The sequence below is a fragment of the Peromyscus maniculatus genome, chromosome 21 (assembly GCF_049852395.1).
Source record: "Peromyscus maniculatus bairdii isolate BWxNUB_F1_BW_parent chromosome 21, HU_Pman_BW_mat_3.1, whole genome shotgun sequence".
Classification (NCBI taxonomy): Eukaryota; Metazoa; Chordata; class Mammalia; order Rodentia; family Cricetidae; genus Peromyscus; species Peromyscus maniculatus.
In genome coordinates, this window is record NC_134872.1 from 24,898,190 (window position 1) to 24,919,473 (window position 21,284).

Sequence of the window (21,284 nt, forward strand, 5' to 3'; positions counted from 1 at the left end):
GACTTTTATTCCTGGTTATGCTTGTTAATTCTTACTGCCAACTTGACACAACCTAGAACAATCTGGGAAGAGAATCTTAATGAGGAATATCTAGAGCAGGTTGGCCTATGGACATGTCTGTGAGGAACTGACCCAGCCCACTGTGGGCAGCACTATTCCCTAAACCGGGCCCTGAACTATGTGAGAGAGAAGAAAGCAAGTAATCCGCAATCCATTAGTTATCTTCTCTGCTCTTGATGGTGAATGTGATGTATTAAGTTCCTACCTTGACCTCCCCACAATAATAGACCATAACCTAGAATCCTAAGCCAAATAAACCCTCTCTTCCCTGAGTTGTTTTTCCTCAGCATATTTGTCATAGCATCAGGAATGAAACCAGAACACTGTGGTGGTTTGAATCAGAATGGCCCCAATACGCTTATATAGTTGAATGCTTAGTTACCAGGGAGTAGAAGGAACTTTTTGATAGGATTAGAAGGATTAAAAGGTACGGCTTTATCAGAGTAGGTGTTGTAAAACAGCATGCAGAGGTCTTGGCGGGTTTGAGCCAAGGTGCCCAGGGAGGGTGAGGGACACATGCCATGCAGACCCAACAGGCAGCAGCGGCATGGTGCAGTGGAAAGTTACTCACGCCATGCAGACACGGCATCCACGTGGAAAGGGGAGAGGGAAGAGAGTGAAGGAGAGAGATGGAGGAAGAGAGATTGAAAAAGAGAGAGAGAAAAAGAGAAAGTGGAGGTGCACACAGCCTCATGAAAGGAGAGAGGAAGAGAGGAAGGAAGAAGAGAAGAGGGAGGGTTTTTTCCTTAAAGGGGTGGGTCTGAATGCTATCATTCCCTAACAGGTGTGGTCATGTTGGGAGAAGTGGGTATGGGCTTTCGGGTTTCAAAAGCCAATGCTAAGCCTAGTTCTCTCTCTCTCTCTTTGCTCACAGATCAGGATGTAGCTTTCAGCGCTTCTCTAGCATGCACCATGCCTGCCTGCCGCCATGTTCCCTGCTGTGATGATAACAGATCAAGCCTCTGAAACTCTAAGCAAGCCCCCAACTAAATGCTTTCTTTTATAAGAGTTGCCTTGGTCATGTTGTCTCTTCAAAGCAACAGAACAGTGATTGAGACAAACAACGACCCTGAGAACTTGCCAACTACTTAATGCACTCTTTTATAGTTGAGTGTTCAACAACCCATAATATTCGCGCCCATGTTGTTTAGGCATTAGCTTAGATCACTTTCAGCATTATACAGACATCGATGAAATGACTAGAGAGTGGTAGCTCCTCTCTAACCACAAAGGAGAGCAGAGTCATAGCGATGCATGAATCACACTTTGCAGACTCTTGACTAGCTGAGATCTCAGGCCACATTTTCATTTCTAGGACTCGCCACTTGCAAATCAGTCTGTTAACATGCATCAGATCTTTGCTCTTATCTATGGCTTACACATCAGAGCAATGGTGGATAGCCTACAGAATCTCCCATGCTTTCAAAATTGGCAATACTGTTACTCCTCACATCAGGACATCTACCTGTCCCAGGTCCGGCATCTCAAGTGACTATCAATGGGATGGCTGCACACAGACACAGTAAGTACTTCCCACACGCCAGCACACCTCATAATGAGGGGCACAGAAACGTTTGCTGAGAAATCAAACGCACTGTAAGAAAAGCCTAGTGTAGTTTTTTCAAATGGGTGCCAAGGGATACTACGTTGAGTGTTTTCCAACAGTTAGTGGTTTACAAGCAGTGTAGCTAGTTAGCTCTTTACCTTCAATGGAACTGTTTTCCATGTATAGAACTACAGACCACCACGGGTGCACGTTAAAATATGTCCCAGGATTAGCTTGTCTTTCTCCTCAAGTGAAGAGTTTTATTGAATCTTAGGATTTAGTGGGAAGACTGTTATGGTGATATTTTATTTGTGCTGAAATGTGATTTTATTTGTATGTTAATAAATAAAGTTGCCTGGAGACCAGAGGTCAAAGGAGCCATTAAGCAGAAGTCAGGCAGTGGTGGCACACACCCTTAATCCAATCACATGGCAGGCAGAGTCTCTGTGTGGTCAAGGACACAGCCAAGTGTGGTGACCCGAGCCTTAATCTCAGTACCAACCATAGAGACCTGGAGGTCTGTATAGACAGGCAGTGACAGGAAGTCATTTGGCTGGGCTTAGAGCCAATGAGAAGGCAGGACAGGAAAGCAATAAAACACAAGTCACACAGGAAGAAGGTCTCTCTTTCTGGAGAAGTCACGGCGGCCAGGTAGTAAGATAAGGTGGTCTTGGCTCTTCACTAGTGCTCTGATCTCTTGGGCTTTTAACTCTGTATTTGGCTCTGTGTTGCTTATTTAATAAGGACATTTAGAATTTCATCTACAGACTGTTATGTTTGTGATTGACTGCTTGTATAGAAAACTGGGGACGTGGCAATGGTCAGATGCATGCAATATCAACATATCAATAGACAGCATAATGTGGGCAGCAGCTGTTGCCTTTAACCCTGACATATGCTGTGAGTAATTGGCGCTAAATACCAAATATTTTATCAAACCCCTAACTGCAACATTGTTGAGCAGAATAGATGGAGCTGACCAGTTACTTAGGAACAGTTAATTAAAGTCAAGCTGTTACCTTCCTTTACAAATGAATATATTTTTTTTGAGACAGGGTTTCTCTGCGTAGCTTTGCACCTTTCCTGGAGCTCACTTGGTAGCCCAGGCTGGCCTCGAACTCACAGAGATCCTCCTGCCTCTGCCTCCCGAGTGCTGGGATTAAAGGCGTGCGCCACCACCGCCCGGCCTACAAATGAATATTTAATACAGTTATATTTCAAACTTTCTTTAATATAGGTGATACAGAATGGATACCAGTGATTTTTTTTAATCTCAGGTTCATTAAGACACTATTTACTTCCTTATTTAAAACATGCATTGAGATGCTGGAGAGATGAGTCAGTGGTTAAGAGCACTGGCTGCTCTTCCAGAAGACCAAGAGGTTTGATTTCCAGTACTAACATGGTGGTTCACAACTGTAACTCCAGTCCCAGAAGTTTCAATGTCCTCCTCTGGCTTTCATGGATACTAGTCATGCATTTGGCTCATACCTATACAGGCAGGTGAAAGACTCAAACTTATAAAACAAAAATAATAATAATATAATTTTTAAACATGCTCTGAACAATTGAAAAAGCAAACAAGAAACATTTTAAGAGATCCACAGTGCTGAGCAGCATAGCACATGCCTTTAATCCCAGCACTAGGGAGGCAGAGGCAGGTGGATCTCTGTAGGTTTTAGGCCAGCCTGGTCTACAGAGCCAGTTCTAGGACAGCCAAGGCTATACAGAGAAACCCTGTCTCAAAAAAGGAGAAAGTGGGGAGAAGTGGAGGAGGAGAAAGAGGAGGAAGAGGAGGAAGAAGAAAAAGAGGAGGGGGAGAAAGGAAGAAAAAGAGGAAGAGGAGAAAGGAAGAAAAAGAACAGGAGGAGGAGGGGGAGGAGGAGGAGGAAAAGAGATCCACATTGGAAACTTTACAATGACATTTGTAGTAAAGCATGTATTCCATACACTGAAGAGAAGACTGATTGTGCCTTCAGGGTACCATTCTCCCATTTCTAGAAGTAATCATTTTATCTCACTACCATAAATGATGACAACTCAAGATTCCTAATTTCTAGTGGTAAATAAATCTACAGACCTGAGGTTTTAGAAATCGTGGAGATGAAAAATTAAGGAAATATGGAAAAAAAGATGAATAGAAAATAAACCTTGAATATAAGGGTGCAGCTGAATGGATGGAATAACTTCTAATAGTCTATAAAATAGGAAGATAACTAGGGTAGACAATTAGTACAAAATATTAATAACTAGCAGGATTTTGAATGTTCCTAACTGAAAAAACAATAGATCTGTGCCTGAGAAGGTCGTCATACAAATTACTCTAGCCTAAGCATCATACATTATTATATGTCTAAATGTATTGAAACATACACCATATCTATCCCACTGATAGCCAATTACTTTGAATTGATTAAAAATACATGTTAATTTTTAAAGAAAATATAACCTGGATACTTATATTTTGTACATGAGCAATACAAGGAATATCTGTTGTTATTTTTATTACATTTTTATCTATCTATGTATGTGTGTGAGTGTGTGAGCAACTCCATGCCATGGCATCCCCATGGAGGTCAGAGAACAACTTTTGGGAGTCAATGCTCTCCTTCCACCATGTGAGTCCCAAAGATCAAATTCATGCCATCAGGCTTGACAGCAAGCACTTTTACCTGCCGAGCTCCCTTGCCAGACCAGAGAATGTACGTTTTGAACAAAGTATGTTACTTCCAACCAAGAACAAGCCCTTAATCTCTACGACAGGGAAAGGTCTGCCAGAAACAGTCCTGAGCCATGCACCATGATGCACAGAGCAGACTGCTGTAAGCCAGAGTTCTCCACACTTGCCTCTGGGAGGTTCTCATGTGAGTGCCCTGGAAAGCAGAGCATTCTTTTTAGTGTAAGACGCCACCATCTATATTTAGGAGAGAGAAAACCCTTGATGGATTCAAAAGTTCCTCACTAGTCTCAGCATCCCTCCGACTGGTTTGTGGTGGCCTTGGTAGATGCTCACAAGTAAAATTGGATAGGAAGTCTTCCGGCAGGGGCAGGACATCCAATACATCTGCAGGTCGACTCCCGTCTCACACACAAACATAAAGCTGATGCATCTGCAGGTCTCGTCTCATACGTGGACGTAAAGCTTGTGGTACCTGTACACAGTTGCTGGCTCTGGTAGACACAATTACCGAGACTGATAGCATGAGGTTGTGTATTCCAGCTCCAGGTAATTCACACTCAAGTACTTGTAGAGGGAGGACGTGTTGGTGCTTTTCTCCGTCTGAGCAGGCATTCTGGCTTGTGTGGACAGTATACAAGAGAGCTGAACCTTCCTCTTGCTCTGAACACTCTGAAAATCTGTTTAGTTACTCCCTTTTACATTAAGAAACCAATTCTTTTCACTTTATTTCACCACTAAAACTATGTTATTGTTACAATAAAGGAAGTCAATGTTTGTGTAAGAAAACTGTTTTATCCTAATTAATATACTTTGGGGTGTTTATAGAATAAAGAACTCATTCTTTATTAAGAACATAAAGAGAGGGCTGTGGCCTTGTGTGAACAATTTCAACAGTTTCCTTTACTACACCTAGATCATTAGCAAAAATAAACAGTATCTCTGTTTACTATTTGTCTTTAGAATTGATTCTGAATGACAATGCATGCTGCCAACAAGCTTCTCAAGGGAGGTGAGTTATCACAGGTTATCTTGGCCTTCACAACACATTGTGTATCATTCTAGGTTTCTATACCATAGGGGACAGTGTCACTTTTAGAACCTAGTATCTAAGAAGAGTATCTAGTGCTTATTGCTAAATGTCTATGAATACAAAGTGTATTCGTTCTCTTGGAGCTGGAGAGACGGCTCAGTGGTGAAACTACTTTGGCTCTTATAGAGAGAACCTGGGTTTGATTATCATCATCTGCATGGCAGTTCACAACATCTATGGCTCCAGCTCCAGGGGATCCAACACCCTCCTCCAGCCTCCACAGACACTTGGGACACAGAGGGTGTTGAAAGTATGGGAAGCTCTAATGGGATAAACACCTAGAAAACCAAATTAAAGCAGATTCTAATGGTATTGCTAAAAGAAAAAAGAGAAATAATTCTTAAAGAGAGAGAGAGAGAGAGAGAGAGAGAGAGAGAGGATGAATCCAGTAATTTAAAGAGGTAGCAATAAGACCGATGGCTAGCTCCCCAATAGACAACCATGCAGTTCAGAGGGTAAAGAAACAGTTTCTTCAACTTGCTGAACTCATTTCCAGCTTAAAATTAAAACATCAAAATGAGGGTGACTGCTTCCAGGGCTGAAAGTGATGGGGTAAAACACGATGAACTGTCGCTTTCACAGATAACACAAAATACATCAAACAGCCATGCAAGTCACATGATCATGATGGAAAGCAAGCAGAAGCCAGAGAAAATCTGATTCACACTGAGAGAAACCATCATGTGGCATTTCTTCTGAAGGTTAAAAAAAAATTGAAGATTAAAAAATACTTATGGAAGAGGAAACTACGAATAGACAGAACTTTGAAACTACACATGAACTTTCTTAAAAATACACAGTGTGCACTGGGGCAATGCCAAAGACCCAGTAAGTACAAAATATAAATAAATAGATAAATAAATAAATAAATAAGCTTTTTCAAAGGCTGTACTATTCTATTAATTGTACTCTTTTTTGGGAACAGAAGCCTCCATGCCAAATAGGTTTGGTCAACCCATCAAATAATCCTTTGAAATGCCACAAAGCCTGTACTATGAAACTAAAGACTATATCCCAAAGACTAAGAGTCCTTTGTAAGACTGAAGGGAAAATTAAACAGACTTAACCTTTTTTAAAGGTTGGGTAAACCCTCTGGTGACTCCTTAGTTACCAATCATTTGCTGAAGCAAAACTTAACGGGTCTTTAAGAGAAGAGAATACGGAATCTCTACAGTTGACTCGGCATAGTTACTACCAGGTGTGTACAATCAAAACCACTATTCACACAGACAGAAGAAGGTGTTACTCCGACATAAAGCAAAATCAGTCAGTAGAAACAGAATCCAGATGAGTCAGATATCATAGTTAAAATAACAAGGACCCTAAGGCAGTTGTTGTAAATATGCTCTAAATGGGGACTTTAGAGAGCGTCTTCTCCGGTTTATAGTAATCTTAAACAACCTTTGACAGACACACAAAAAAATTCTACACATAAAGGGGCAAGACAAAAGGTTTGATTCACTAAAATTAAGAACATTAAAAATACAAAAAAAAATATTTAATATAGTGGAAAGAAGGAGACATTTTAGTTTTTGACAATTAGCAAACGACTCATACAAGAACATATAAAAAGTTGTCAAGGCAATGTAAATTAAAACTGTACTAGAATACACCTGCAAGCATTTCACTAAGATCACTGACAGTCAGAATGCAGGGCAGATGGAGCTCCGGTACAGAGTTCATAAGAAACATCAATGCAAAAACCCATTCCAAAAATTAGCAGTATTACCAGGCAGCCAGGGCTGTTACACAGAGAAACCCTGTCTCAAAAACCCCAAAAAAGGGAAAAAAGCAGTATCTGCTAAAGCTAACCATATGCTCATGATTCATTCCTAGAAGTAAACACAAATGTTTGCATTTATGAACCAAAATTAATGTACATATACATACATATCAATAATATTCATTAAACCAAAAGCTGAAACAATTCAAACGTCCATCAGCAATAAAATGGAAAAGTAAATTATTTTCTATTCACCAATGGTAAAAATAACCTACCATATGATGAGCTCTCAAAGATATATTGAGTGATATATTGAGCAAAAGAAGCCTAACTTAAAATTTAACATGCTACATAGTCTCCTTTATATAAGATTTTTTTTAAAGGCTAAAGTAACATATAGTGGTAGAAGTTGGGATATTGGTTACCAATGAGGTGAGAGTGTGGTAACTGATTGAGGCACAAGGCTGCTTCTAGGATTTTAGTAATGTTCCTTTGTTGTTGTTGTTGTTGTTGTTGTTGTTGTTGTTGTTGTTTTGCTCTTGGATGTTCTTTTTATATATTTATGTGTACATGTGTGTCTGTATGTGTGCATGCACCACATGAATGAAGTACTAACAGAGAACAGAAGAAGGCACAAATCCCCTAAAACTGTAGTAACAGGTGGTTGAGAGCTGTCATGTTGGTACTAGGATTTGAACCTGGGTCCTCTGTAAGAGCATCCAGTGCTCTTAACCACTGAACGTTCCTTTGTTTGTTTGTTTGCTTGTTTGCTTGTTTGTTTGTTTTGAGACAGGAAACTATGTAAGCTTGACTGGCCCAGAACTCAAATGTAGGTCAGGCTGGCCTCAAACTTACAGAGATCCACCTGCCTCTACCTCTCTGCCTCCACCTCTGCTCCCTGCGTGCTGGTATTAAAGGCGTGTGCCACCCCAACCCCAACCCTTAGTAATGTTTTAGTTCTTGATCTGCATGGAGGTTACATAAATGTGAGTACAGCGTGTGAAAATATAATGAGGAGGTCACAAAAGGGCATGTGCCTTTATGAGTATATGTTACTCCTCAACAAATCACTAAGTAGCATTTATGTGTATGGATTAGAAGTGAGATCTGCAGATTGCAGGGAGGGGGAGGCAGTGGCTATTCAAAGGGAGTATACACGTAAACAAAGGGGTAAAACATGTGATCTACACATTTCAGTAGTTCTTAGCTAATATCTACGTAATTTTGTAAGTAATTAAAACTATTTGAATAAAATTTCAGCTTTAACTCCTTGCTTGTATCCAGGTGTACTAGGACATGGTGAACTGTAAGATCATGAGCAGTCTCTGTAGCATGGACCCTTTTGCTGGATCTCTGTCCTCTGTGTGTTACCTTTCCTTTTATTATCTACTTCTTGCTCTACCCACGTCCCACCTTCTGTGGGCACGTTCTTTGGGGAACACAAATGTTCTCATTTTCTATCACTTTCAACCCATAAGGAAAGCCACTGAAAGCAATAAAATAGAGGACAGAATCTCATAAGGAGGCTAAATCTATTCTAGAATTGTATGAGCTCCTGTCAAAGGCCTCCTTGAAATTAGTCAATAACTACATCAATAAAACCACCCTCTACTTCCAATGCTTTCTTCACTTTTCCCAATACCTCACACTCACTAGTTGCTTTCCACTAGACCTTCACATGCCACTAGACAAAGGCCATTTAATAAAAGAGGGCAGAGACTATTTTAAATATGTTTCCCGCGTCACCCAAAGTCAGTCAGATCGGAATCCATTCTTCTGTTGTTCCAGCTCCACCACCCAGCTAGCATTCCTTCCAAGCTGGGGGCACAATGTTCTCACTGTGGCTCTCTGCTTTCTGTACAGTAGACATTCCCTGGATTCCAGACACATGTGCCACTTCCACGCTGTCCTCCCACACTAAAGTGGTAGTGGTTCCCTTCCATTTGTCAAGAGAATTGGAGTAAAGCACTTCAACAAGTGTATATGCATTTTTATGCATATTTCACGTTATAATAGAAAACCGTGAATCATTTACTGAATAATCCTCGAACCCTGACCTCTCTGGGAATTTCCTCTTTACTGATAGATGGGTGGATAAAGAAACTGGGATCTATGACATGACTTCAGTTAGTCTGTGTTTCAGCAGAAGAGGCTCCCGCATTTGCCACAACCTAAACATGGAGGATGTAATGCTCAATGCAATAAGCCAGACTCAGAGAGAGTCCCTGTGGGGTGGCTCCGCAGGTGAAGACGGGTTGTCCTGCAAACCAGCACCTGAGTTAGAGTCCCAGACCCCACAGGGGAAAGCAATAAACAGCCCCCGAAAGTTGCCCTCTGAGTTTCACATGCATGCTATGTGCACACACACACATACCCACACACACACCCCTGCACATACATACGTACACACACACACACACACACACACACACGCACGCACGCACGCACGCACGCACGCTCCACAGGCACATACAATAATTATTAACAAAATAATAATTTTAAAAGGAAAAAGGAGTGAAAACTCAAATACAGTGATTACCAGGACAGGGTAAGAAGATGGGGGCAGTGGGGAGATGGCGGGGGTTGGGGGGAAGGAGGGGAAAGGGCTTAAGGTGTCAAAAGGGCGCGGAGTCGAACTGGAACTCTGATGTACGCTAGGGCTGCAGTAACTCCCAGGAAGAAACCTTCAGGAACCAGTGTGTTCAGCTGTTTCGACACCAAAGGGTGGGAGGGAAGTGTGAGGGGCGAGCTGTGCCCATGTACTCCACTGTAGAAACCATTCTGTGACATGAATCCCATAACACTATGCTGCGCACCTCAAATCTACACAACGGACCAAGAGCTATGAAACAAAAAATTACAAAGCTAAGCATAATCCCCTGTATCCTGTATTTGGCCTAAAGTTGCCTGTGGCCAGTATGTTTATTTGGATTAGGAAATACTGTCACACACACACACACACACACACACACACACACACACACACACACGGTGTCCATGAGGTAGCTCAGGCTGGCCGAGAACTTGCCATCCTTCAGCCACAGCCTCCTGAGTACTGAAATCACAGTACCACCTTACCTGGCTCTTTCTGATTTTCTTAAAGTGGTACTCGGGTATAGGGGAGAAAAATTATTTAAACAACTTAGACATGTTTTTATGACGCTGAACAAGAATGTTCAACTTTGTTTTCCCTCCCAAAAGAGTTGCAGCGAGGTGATAAGCATAAAATCATTGAATAGTTCTTTTAAAGATATCTCGTAGAACTAGGAAATAGATTCATGGATATAGTGGTTCCCTGTTCAGATCCCTAGCACCCATGTGAAAAGGGGTAAAGTACCCTGGGTGTGGCAGTGCATATCTTTAACTCTAGCACTGGAAGGCACTGAGACACGCAGTTCCCATGGGCTTGATAGGCAGTCAGTCAAAACTGCAAGGTCCAGATTCAGTGAGAGACCCTGTCTCTAAATAAATAAATAGATGATTGATACATAGATAGGGAGGTAGATAGACAAACAGATAGATAGATAGATAGATAGATAGATAGATAGATAGATAGATAGATAGATAGACAGATAGATAGATAGATGATAGACAGACGGAACAGAAAAGCAACAGAAAGACACTCCAGCATCCATCCACCTCTGACCTTCACATATGCCTGCACAGACAAGAACAATCGAACAAATGTACCCCCCATAGGCACAAATTAAATCTTTTAAATCCTGTTTTAAATATCCTGCAGATGAGACTTGTAATCTTCAAGGGGGAAAGTTGATTGTTGTGTTATCATAGCAAAAAAAAAATCAAAAGTCAGAATATATGCTTTTATTATATAACATGAGCAAATCACAGCACGGATTATGTGTGGTTTATACAAAGATTTACCAAAAAAATTAATAAATAAGGCTTGGTAAATCTAAGCTTCCGAACACTGCAAAATAGAAAACATATTTCTGAGCCCATCAGAGAAGAAATGTCTCCCAACTGTTTATATGGGTGGAGACATCTTCCACTTCATTAAACCTCTCTGTTTATTATGGAGAAGCTGCATGCTGTACGGTTGGAGGTGGGGAGCTGTACACAGAGAAGAGCCAGGCCTGGGACTCCACCTTGGAGCTGCCTAATGAGCCACTCTGCCTCCCACAGCTGGCTCTTCACAGCTGTGTGCAAGACTAATAAACTCAAGCCTGCAAAACAAAACACTCCCAACATCTACTGTGATAACCGATGCCCTCGGGATATGCGGTGTGCTCCTGCCTGGGACTGGATACTCACCCTCTTTGCGAACTTCCTGGAGCGCAGCTGTGAGCTCCTCCTTTAAAACTGCTGCTTCCTTGGCCATCTTCTCCCCCTTGTCTAACAGATTCCGAGTTGCTTCCTCCACAGAAGCCAGGAGAACTTTGGCTCTCTTGGAACGTCCCTTTTTCCTGTTGGAAGGATTCTGCGGACAATTTACAAGTGTGGTAACCTAAAATCGGAAAAACACAAGGAACTTACTAAACATCTTTGTAGGGAGAACCCAGTCTTAGATAAAACAGCCCAGAAGAAACGGAATCATGTCGCAGTAACAAGACTCATTCCAGGGACCGTTGTTATATCCCCAGAAATCAAGTCATCCCTTCAAGGGCAGCCACCAGAATCCCCATTGAAGAATAGAAAGGAAAGTCACAGTTATTAAATCTCATCAAGTTTTACTACTGGGTAAAGGCCTGAGAGGGTTATGGGTGAATCAGAAACTTCATGTGGAAAAAATACATACGTTGCCGGGCGGTGGTGGCGCACGCCTTTAATCCCAGCACTCGGGAGGCAGAGCCAGGCGGATCTTTGTGAGTTCGAGGCCAGCCTGCGCTACCAAGTGAGTCCCAGGAAAGGCACAAAGCTACACAGGGAAACCCTGTCTCAAAAAAACCAAAAAAAAAAAAAAACCATATGTTTAATAAAGAAGTGGAAATGGGGAAAAGCACACTGGTCACATGGCTCAGCGGAGAGGGTACTTGACTGGCAAGCATGAGACCCTAAGTTTGAGTCCTACTGCATCTCATACAGGTGTGGTGGCACACACCTGTCATCCCAGCCCTTGGATGGGGGAGGTAGGAAGATATCAAGAGACGGCCGTGGGAAGATAAGACGTTCAAGGTCATCGTCCACTATATAGGCCCAGGGATCATCAAGGATGAAGGGGCACAAAGATTGGAAAAGACAGGAGTGGGTGTCTGCAGTGAAACATTATTTGCTGGAGAGGACAGGTGTTGCGCCCGTGACCTTATGGCAGTTGTGACTACAAACACAAGCCTGTACAAGATCGCGTTAGACGAAAACCCCAGCATGGGTGGGGGAGGGGCTCAGGGAGGTGCGACCCCAGTTGATGAACTATTAGCAACTGATGGGTGGTGGGAGAAAGAGAGTCAGCTTTCTTCAGAAACTCGGGCCCTAAGAGGTTAGCCATACTCGCAACCAATGGTCCTATCCGCGTTCATGTGTAGGTATCACTGAGTGAACTCAATGGGTTTTTAAAGAGAGAGAGAGAGAGAGAGAGAGAGAGAGAGAGAGAGAGAGAGAGAGAGCACATAGAGTTGGGAAGGAAAGGTGGTGGGAGCGTAAAGGAGGAGTTGGAGAGGAGGGGATGGGGGGAGATTTGATCAAAACATTATATGTGTGCATGAAATTCTCAATTTAAAAGGGGAAAATACATTGAGAAAAACGTTCATACTATTACTTTATGAAAAATATCCATTGCTTCCATTTCTTAATTAAACCTTGGGTCCCAGAAGGAATTCTGGGATAAAGCTTTTATAAAGCAGAAAAATCATTTGTATCCAGCGTATGGATTAGGAGACCTGGGGCTCCTATTGAAACAGGGGCTCCCATGGCAAGGCAGTGAGATGCTAGCTATGTTAATTAGCTAGACTGGATCTTTCCACAACGTACACACATATCAAACCACCATTGTACCTCATAAATATACACATTTCTTTGCCAACTAGAAACAGGTAAACAGAGTCAGTGAGCTGGGTAAAACCACTTAGTATGCCCAATGACCTGCGTTCCATCCTTGGAGTCAAAATCGGAGGAGGGTACTAATGCCTGATAGTTGTCCTCTGACCTCCACAAGCATGCTGCAGCACATGTGCCCACACATATTATACATATGTACACACACACACATACACTAACAATAAATAACATTTAAAAGTAAGGGGCTGACTCTGAAAATCAGTGTGGCAGTTCCTCAGGAAGACAAGACTAGCTCTACCTCAAGATCCAGCTCTACCACTCTTGGGCATCTACCCAAAGGACTCTACATCCTACTGAAGAGACACTTGCTCATCCACGTTCATTGCTGCTCTATTCAGCAGATGTCCATTAACCTAGATATTCATTAACAGATGAATAGATAGTGAAAATGTGGTACCTCTACACAATGGAATATTCAGATGTTTAAAAAATGAAATTTGCATCCATGCTCTGGTGGTGCACACCTTTAATCCCAGCACTCAAGAGGCGGAGGCAGGTGAATCTCTGAGTTGGAGGCCAGCCTGGGCTACAGAGTGAGTTCCAGGACAGCTGGGGCTACATAGAGAAACCCTATCTTGAAAAAAAAAAAAACCAAAAGAAAAAAAAAAAGAGGAAATTTGAAGGTAAATGGATGGACCTAGAAAAAAAAATCATCCTGAGTAACTTCAGACCCAAAAAGACAAATATTGCATGTTTCACTTACACATGGATATTAGTTGTTAATCATTTGATAAGCATGTACAAGCCATATAACCACAGAGGTTAGGTAGAGAGAGTAAGGGGCTATGGGGAAGGGAGGGTCTCCAAATGAAGGGGAAATAGAATAGACAGTTAACAGAGAGATGGGGAGGGACTGGAACTGGAGAATTAAACAGGGAGGGAGGGAAGACAGAAGTAAAGGGGGAGGTACAGCGAGGAACAAATAACACCACGGGCCACTGGAGGAGCACATGGAGACCTACTACCGTAGAAGCTTCTTAAAACGTAGGCGTAAATGAGAGAAACCTAAAGGGAATCACCAAATAAGGAGGGAGACAAACCCTAAGTAATCATCTTTCTCCACCACATGAAACCCCCAGTGGCAGGAATGAGTAACGTCTAGTTGAGTCATTGGCCAAAAGGGCCCTGGGGAAACCCCCCAAAATCTCGGGCTGTTGCCAAGGATATTGGTTGCTCTTCACAAACTGATGGAAAGGCCTTGTTGCTGAAGACAACACCCAAATGGTTCACTGAACATGGAGAAGTCTTGCTGGTGCCTAACTGGAGTCTTCACCCCGACTGATAAGTGTTCACAGTCACAGAAGGTACTCTGCAAGCTACAGGATGAGAAACGTAAGCATCAACCCAGTTACAAACCCTTCAATCCACGGTGGTTACCTGCCTGCATGATACACCGGGACAATAATGGCATAAACGTGGGAGTAACCAACCACTGTCTGATTGGATTTAAGGCCCACTCCATGAGATGGAACCCACACCGACACTGCTCTGGTTAGGCTATGGGCTTACAGGAAAACCAAATACTACTCTGTTAAAGGAATAGAGCCGTAAAAGGACTCTCAATGGCATTCTGCTATTCCCACATATCAATGCCTAGCTCAACCATCATCAGAGAAGCTTCCTCTGCAGTAGATGGGAGCCAACACAGAGACCCACTGCCGGACAATGTGCAGAGAGTGAGAGACTTTGGAACACTCCGTCCTGAATGGAATGTCTTCATCAATCCATTCCCCTCAGGGCTCGGGGAGCTATGTGGAACAGGAGGCAGAAAGATCGATTCATAATCAGAGGTGATGAATGGCCCCATGGAAACAGTCTCATCTTCCAGACACAACAGGACTGGTGCACTGTGAAATCACAGAGACTGTGGCGGGACACATAGAGCCTGCACAGATTCAAGCCGTGTGGGCTCCCACCCCTAACCAAGAAACTGTCTGTACTTGGAAAGGAAAAAGTTCTCTCCAGTAGAGTCTCACTAGGTATATAAACCACGTTTAAGGGTAGGCCTCATGCCAAGCAGTAGACGACCAATACAAAAATGAATTCAATGGTATATTTTTAGACTTTTTGTCCCATATTGCTTTGTTGGGGCATTTGTGTGTGTGTGTGTCTTACTAGTCTTTTGCTTGTATATTATGATTTCCAATTTTGTACTTTCATGGGTTGTGTGTATGTGTGTGTGTGTGTTTCTTGTGGTTTTTTTTTTCTTTTTTTAAATTCTCATGTGAATTTTTGTTTTCTAGAAAGAGAAAAGAAAGGAGGGGAAGGGAAAAGGGAGGAAAGAAGAAAGAGTGGGTGTGGAATTGTGTGGGCTGGGAGGTAGGGAGGATCTGGGAGGAGTCGGGGGAGGAGAAATCATGATCAGAATATATTATATGAAAAAAATTAATAGAAAATATTAAGGGACTGGAGAGATGACTCAAGGCCTAAGAGTATGTGCTCCTCTTCCAAGGACCCAAACTCAGTTTTTAACACCTGCTTTGACTGGCTCACAACTGCCTGTAACTCCAGCTCCAGAGGATCCAACACCCTCTTCTGGCCTCCAAGGGCACTGCACTCATATATACATACCCACACAGAGATAAACACATACACACTGAATTTTAAATTTAAAAAAAAATTCTTAAAAAATAAACATTTAAAAAAAATCAAACAATCTAGGCCCTGAAAACTGTGTACCATATCTTTCTAAACTTACATTTTGGGGGTGGGGGTGTCATGCATGTGAAAGTCCAACAATAATTTATAAAAGTTGGTCCTTTCCTTTCACTATGTGAATCTCGGGGATAGGACTAAAGTTATCAAGCTTGACAGCAAACGCCTTTACCTACTGATCCATCTTTCTACTCCTGTGTTCCACATCTTTCACAATAGGATAGGCCACTCCCTCCAGGCTCTGCGGCCCATAGAGACTTTGCCTACTGATTGTTAGCAGAACAACTGATTGATTTTTTTTTGGCTTGGAGCCATTGTTTATCTAAGAATTTGCAAGCAATGGGGATGAAAATAATTTTCGTCTAACCTATTCTCCTCCCTTTTCTAATGATTTTCTGTTTTATTCTGATTTATTTTATTCCTGTATACATAACCAACAGTGAAATGTCTTGGAACAAGTCTGTGTTTCCTTACTATGAAAATAAGAACAGGGACTGGGGATATAGTTCAGTCACTTGCCTAGCATGTAGCATGGCCTGGTTGGACCCCACACACACATAACTGACTACCTGTAATCCAGCCTACACCTGGATTATAGGTAGTCAACACCTGTAATCCCATAACAGCTCAAAGTTCAAGTCCATCCTCAACTATATAGCCAGTTGGAGGCTTGAGATCATATCTTAGGAAGAAAGAAAAGAGGGAAGAAGGAGGAGGAAGAGGAGGGAGGAAATACTATTTATCCAGTAAGACTATGAACTGGTTAAGTAAGGTCCAGTGTTTTTAAAATTCATAACAAGACACATTTCAGATTTTCCAGTCTGTGCACAATGGAGATGAGAAAAATTGGACACGACAATCCCTATCACAGGTGCTTTCCTTGGGCCTAATCTGACCTTCCTCCCGGAACCTCCACCTCCCAACTGAGTGTGATGTAGGCTGTTCACAGCACATTGGAATGCTTTACCAGCAGCCAAGGGGTAGCATAGGAAAATGACAAGAAGCCTGATGTATCACAGGGCTTCCACAAACACCAAAGAGCAAACATCTCTGCTCCTATTTACAGAGTTAGAAGGTATTTGTCTAGATTAACACTCAGTTTAAAACTTGTTTGAAGTGAAGAATGAGCATCGTGTCTAGAAGGCTCCTTCCCTCCATCTTTTAAGTGCACAGTTCACGCTGTTTCCCACGGCACAATCTTCCACTGCGGTCTGAATCCTCCGAGCACCAAATGCTTCCCACAAAATACCCTAACCTTTGAAATTAAAATGAGCATTCTGGAAACGCTTTGTTCTTTATAGTAAATGCCACAGAAGTGAAAAAATGTGAACAGGAACATTGTATAAGAATATGATGCTTATTTTAAAAAAAAATGCAATTGCAACTTGTAAGATGTTCACTTGTATAAGTAGTTTGAACCTAAATCTTCTTTCTAAGCACCCCAATATAGTTATCTAATATTGGCCTAAGTTAAGTGACATTTCCAATGATTCATTTTCACCTTAGAAAGTAAATAGGCTTGGCAATCCTGTTCGGAAAGAGAAGACAGCTGAACTTTTTTTTTCACCTCAGTTCACCTAAGGGCTGACACCTACTCCCATCAGGGACTGTGACTCACCACAGCAGATGTGTCTCACCAAGGAGGTGGGGGGTGCATGTGTGATTTGAAAAGGTCTCCCATCTCCAAAGGAATAGCAGCAACCAGTAAAATTAACTTCGACATATTCTGTAAAATGATTCCTGTTCCTTCACTTTCCTTTACAGTACAAAAAGCTTATTTCTATAAAGAATGGAAAACTTGGGGCTGAACCTGTAGCAGAGATGATTCCTACAGAATTCAGGATATTTTATCACCTTCATACTTTGTCACAAATGCACAACCTCGCCTCTCCCTCTTTTTTTTTTTAATTTTAGAAATTTTTAAAATATGGCAAATCTCCAGGCTTGCAGCTTTATTGAATAAACGTGGGTTTGTGTGCTCCCTTTAGTCTGTACCCCTGTGCTTTGCTATAACAACCCCTTCATCAAAGATAAAAGAAAAATGAATTACACAGATGTATTAGAATGCCATAATTAAGCCCATTGTCTTATACAATTAGTATACACTTATGAATAATAATAATAAACCAGGTCTGGTGGCACAACCCTGTTCCAACCTACTTGGGAGGCTGAGGCAGGAAGATGGTAAGTTCAAGAATAGCCTGAGCAACTTAGCAAGACCCAGACTCAAATAAATAAATAAATTACATATACATATGTATATACTTAAAAATCAGGGAATTGGGCTTAGGGGTATAGCTCAATAGTAGGATGCTTGCCTAGAATGTGCAAGGCCCTGGGTCTGATCACGAATAATGCAAATAATTAAATAATAATAAAAGATACAGGAAGAAGGCCTCCTCTCATTAAAATAGTCTTAAGTTAGCAGACTCAAGTAATACATAAAGAAGAAATTCCTACTTTACTAATGCTGGAAGTCTAACATGTCATGTAACTAAATAAATCCTAAGTGGGGTGCAATCACTGTACGTTGAATGTTAGAGTTCAAAGAAATAGTTTGTATAATCTTTCCTACATCAGGTATACGGGGCCGTCTCCTTGCCGAACCCACAGCGCACTGGACTCTAATTCAGATGGACTTCTCTAGACGCTTCAAAGACACTGAAGATCACATTGGTATGCTCGGTGAACCAGTCCTTCGCTCGCCCTTATAGAGAGCCACGCTAGCACACAATAGGAGTGCCGCGGAATATGACAGCGCTTATGGTTTCATCTGGTTTGGGACATGAATGTAACAATTGCTTTGGCTCCTGGCTCCTTGACACTTGCTCCATGGAAAGTTTTTAAATGTCAACTTGGGTAACAACACATTTCTATTCTATAGTCATGTTCTTTCCCAATCGAACTCTGGTTTTCCTCTTCACACTCTGCTATCACCGTGGTATTAAAAGGCTGTGTTAACAGCGATCTCATTTCTTGTTGATGAGCTAAAATGCTTTGAATTTTTAACCTTCCTCCGGTAGCTCACAGGAGCGAGCCTTCGGGGCTACTTTTGTTCCTTTCAGTTAATTTTAATTTATGAAATAGGATACAAGGCATTTAAGCCGTGTTAACTCGCTTTAACTTTGTCGGGGTTTTGGAACAGATCAGAAAAGTAGAAAAGAGATGACTGTTTAACTTTTCTATAAATTTGCCTGTCAAAAAGTCTCCCTGGGGGGAGGGGTGGGCAGCTCTTCCTCAAGCCCCTGACAACTGTATCTACTCTTCACTTCCTTCCGAAACCAACCCAGGCTGACCCAGCAAGGTTGAAGGATTGTGAGCCTTTGTGTGCCTCTAAATTAACATGCAACGGCCTCCCAAAATCAACCACCAGCTTCTTTCAGCTCATTTCAAGGCAATAAACATTTATTAAGCACATACTGTGTTGGAAACAGTACTGTGGGGATTTAAGAGATAAAAAATAAATAAGCTCCGAGATGGTAATGTGGGAATCACAGGAGTAGCTATCCCAGAGCAGGAGGGGCAGGCAAATCGCTGACACTTCTAAGTACAGAGAAGGTTCTGCAGAGCTGCAGTCATGAAGATGAAATGGGTCTTCCAAGAAGAGCCCCGAAGGACACGTGGCTTCCCACCAGGAAATATAGGGGTAAACCAGATGGTCCTCAACCAGGGGCTGGACTCTGGGTGGGAGATAGACCAAAAAAAAAAAAAAAAAAAATAGGTCTGGATTCTCACCTCAGATATCAAGTAGAAAAGAAATACTAAAAAGCAGGAAAAGAATTTAATGAGCATGGCTCTCTTGGGAGGATAAAGGAGGGAGATGCTTTAGCTCATCTGTGGTGGTGGAACATGAGCTTCTGGTTTAAACGGGGGAAGAATGTGTGCATGACTGAAGGGTATGTGTCAGTCAGTCTGTGGCCTGATTAACCCTACCTCTGTTCTGGTACTGCAAGGTGATTTCTCAGATGCCTTCATCATTTAAGGAAATAATCTAGTTCTCATGACATGGTTTGTACTATTTAGGGGTACACTGTAATTTAATACAGTCATCATCATAATAAAACATATATATATAAATTTTAATAACACATTGTAGCTTTTATATAAATCATCACTTGTGTGTGTTTCTAAACCAATTTCCCTTGACAGAAAAGGGAATGACAGAAAAGCAAAATTTTTAGAAATTCTGAATAAATCACTCCTCCATGCACAATTTATCTGGGGTTCGATCAGTTCAAAATTATCCAGAAGCAAATGTCTTAGAGCCAGTCTTTTACGTCGAAGAGAGAGGGGGTCACAAGAGTATACATGGCTTGTTTTCAGGAACTGGCATGTTTTTATTATTACTTATTTGACTGGTTTTTAGTCTCTTAAACTCTCATTTTTAGTTCATTTGCTAGGTATACTATAACCAAATGCCACAGATTGGGAAGCCTAAACAATAGAAACTTATTTTCTCATAATTCTAGATGCCAGAAGTCAAGAAAGTTTGCCTCTTTCTGAAACTATTCCTTGGTTTCCAGATGACCAGCCTCTAACCAACCATGTCCTCACAGGTCACATGGACCCATTCCTGGATGTCCACACACATCACAATCTCTATTATGAGTGTGTGTGTGTGTGTGTGTGTGTGTGTGTGTGTGTGTGTGTGATGACTGTGTATATGTGTGGAGGCACACACATACCCACATACTATGGCTCACAAGAGGAGCCAGAAGACAGCTTTGTGGAGTTGATCCTCTCCTTCTGAGGATTGAGCTCAGGTGCCAGGCTTGTGCAAAAATACCCTTATGTGCCTGGTAATGGTGACCTTTGAGGAAACGTCATCAGTTCCATACAAGTGCAAAGGCCATCACACTAATCCAAAGGCCCAGTCTCTTACCACAAAAACCCATCAACAAGACACACCCCAACCATCTATCTATTCCTGATCATTTTATGGAAGGGACAGAGTAGTTACCAAAAGACACTGTTGAAGTCATTGACTCATAACATTTTACCGTCTTACTAGGTGAATCATTTATCACATCCCAATGGGCAGGTGCTGATGAGGAAGGTCAGAACTTATAAATGATAAAAAAAAAAAAAAAAAAAAAAAAAACCAAGTATCCTGTGGGCAAATTTGTAATCCCCTACAAGCATCAAAAAGAAAGGCTACATTAAATGTTTATAGCTGTTGTAAGATGCATTCTCACTTCAGAAATATTAAAAATGCAAGGTGCAGAATGTAGGAAATGTGTCTAACCAGAACAAAAACGGTGTCTTATGAATCCAAGCTGGGAATACAAATTGTTCCCTTTAAAAACAAAAACCTGCCGGGCATTGGTGGCGCACGCCTTTAATCCCAGCACTCGGGAGACAGAGGCAGGCGGATCTCTGTGAGTTCAAGGCCAGCCTGGGCTACCAAGTGAGCTCCAGGAAAGGCGCAAAGCTACACAGAGAAACCCTGTCTCAAAAAAAAAAAAAACCTATCTGTAGGCTGGAGAGTTGGCTCAGTGGTTAAGAACATTTGCTG

General features: G+C 41.9%; 1 protein-coding gene across 7 annotated transcripts in view; it reads right to left on the bottom strand.

The window, feature by feature from the left end:
• The window catches only part of Ctnna3 (catenin alpha 3), a 1,515,753-nt gene that overhangs the window by 1,414,174 nt on the left and 80,295 nt on the right, over positions 1 to 21,284 (bottom strand). For all 7 annotated transcript variants that reach the window (XM_042266693.2, XM_042266694.2, XM_076557108.1 and 4 more), the window contains one exon: positions 11,375 to 11,567. In XM_042266693.2, coding sequence (XP_042122627.1) covers positions 11,375 to 11,567 — 193 coding nt within the window. The remainder of the gene's footprint in view (positions 1 to 11,374; positions 11,568 to 21,284) is intronic.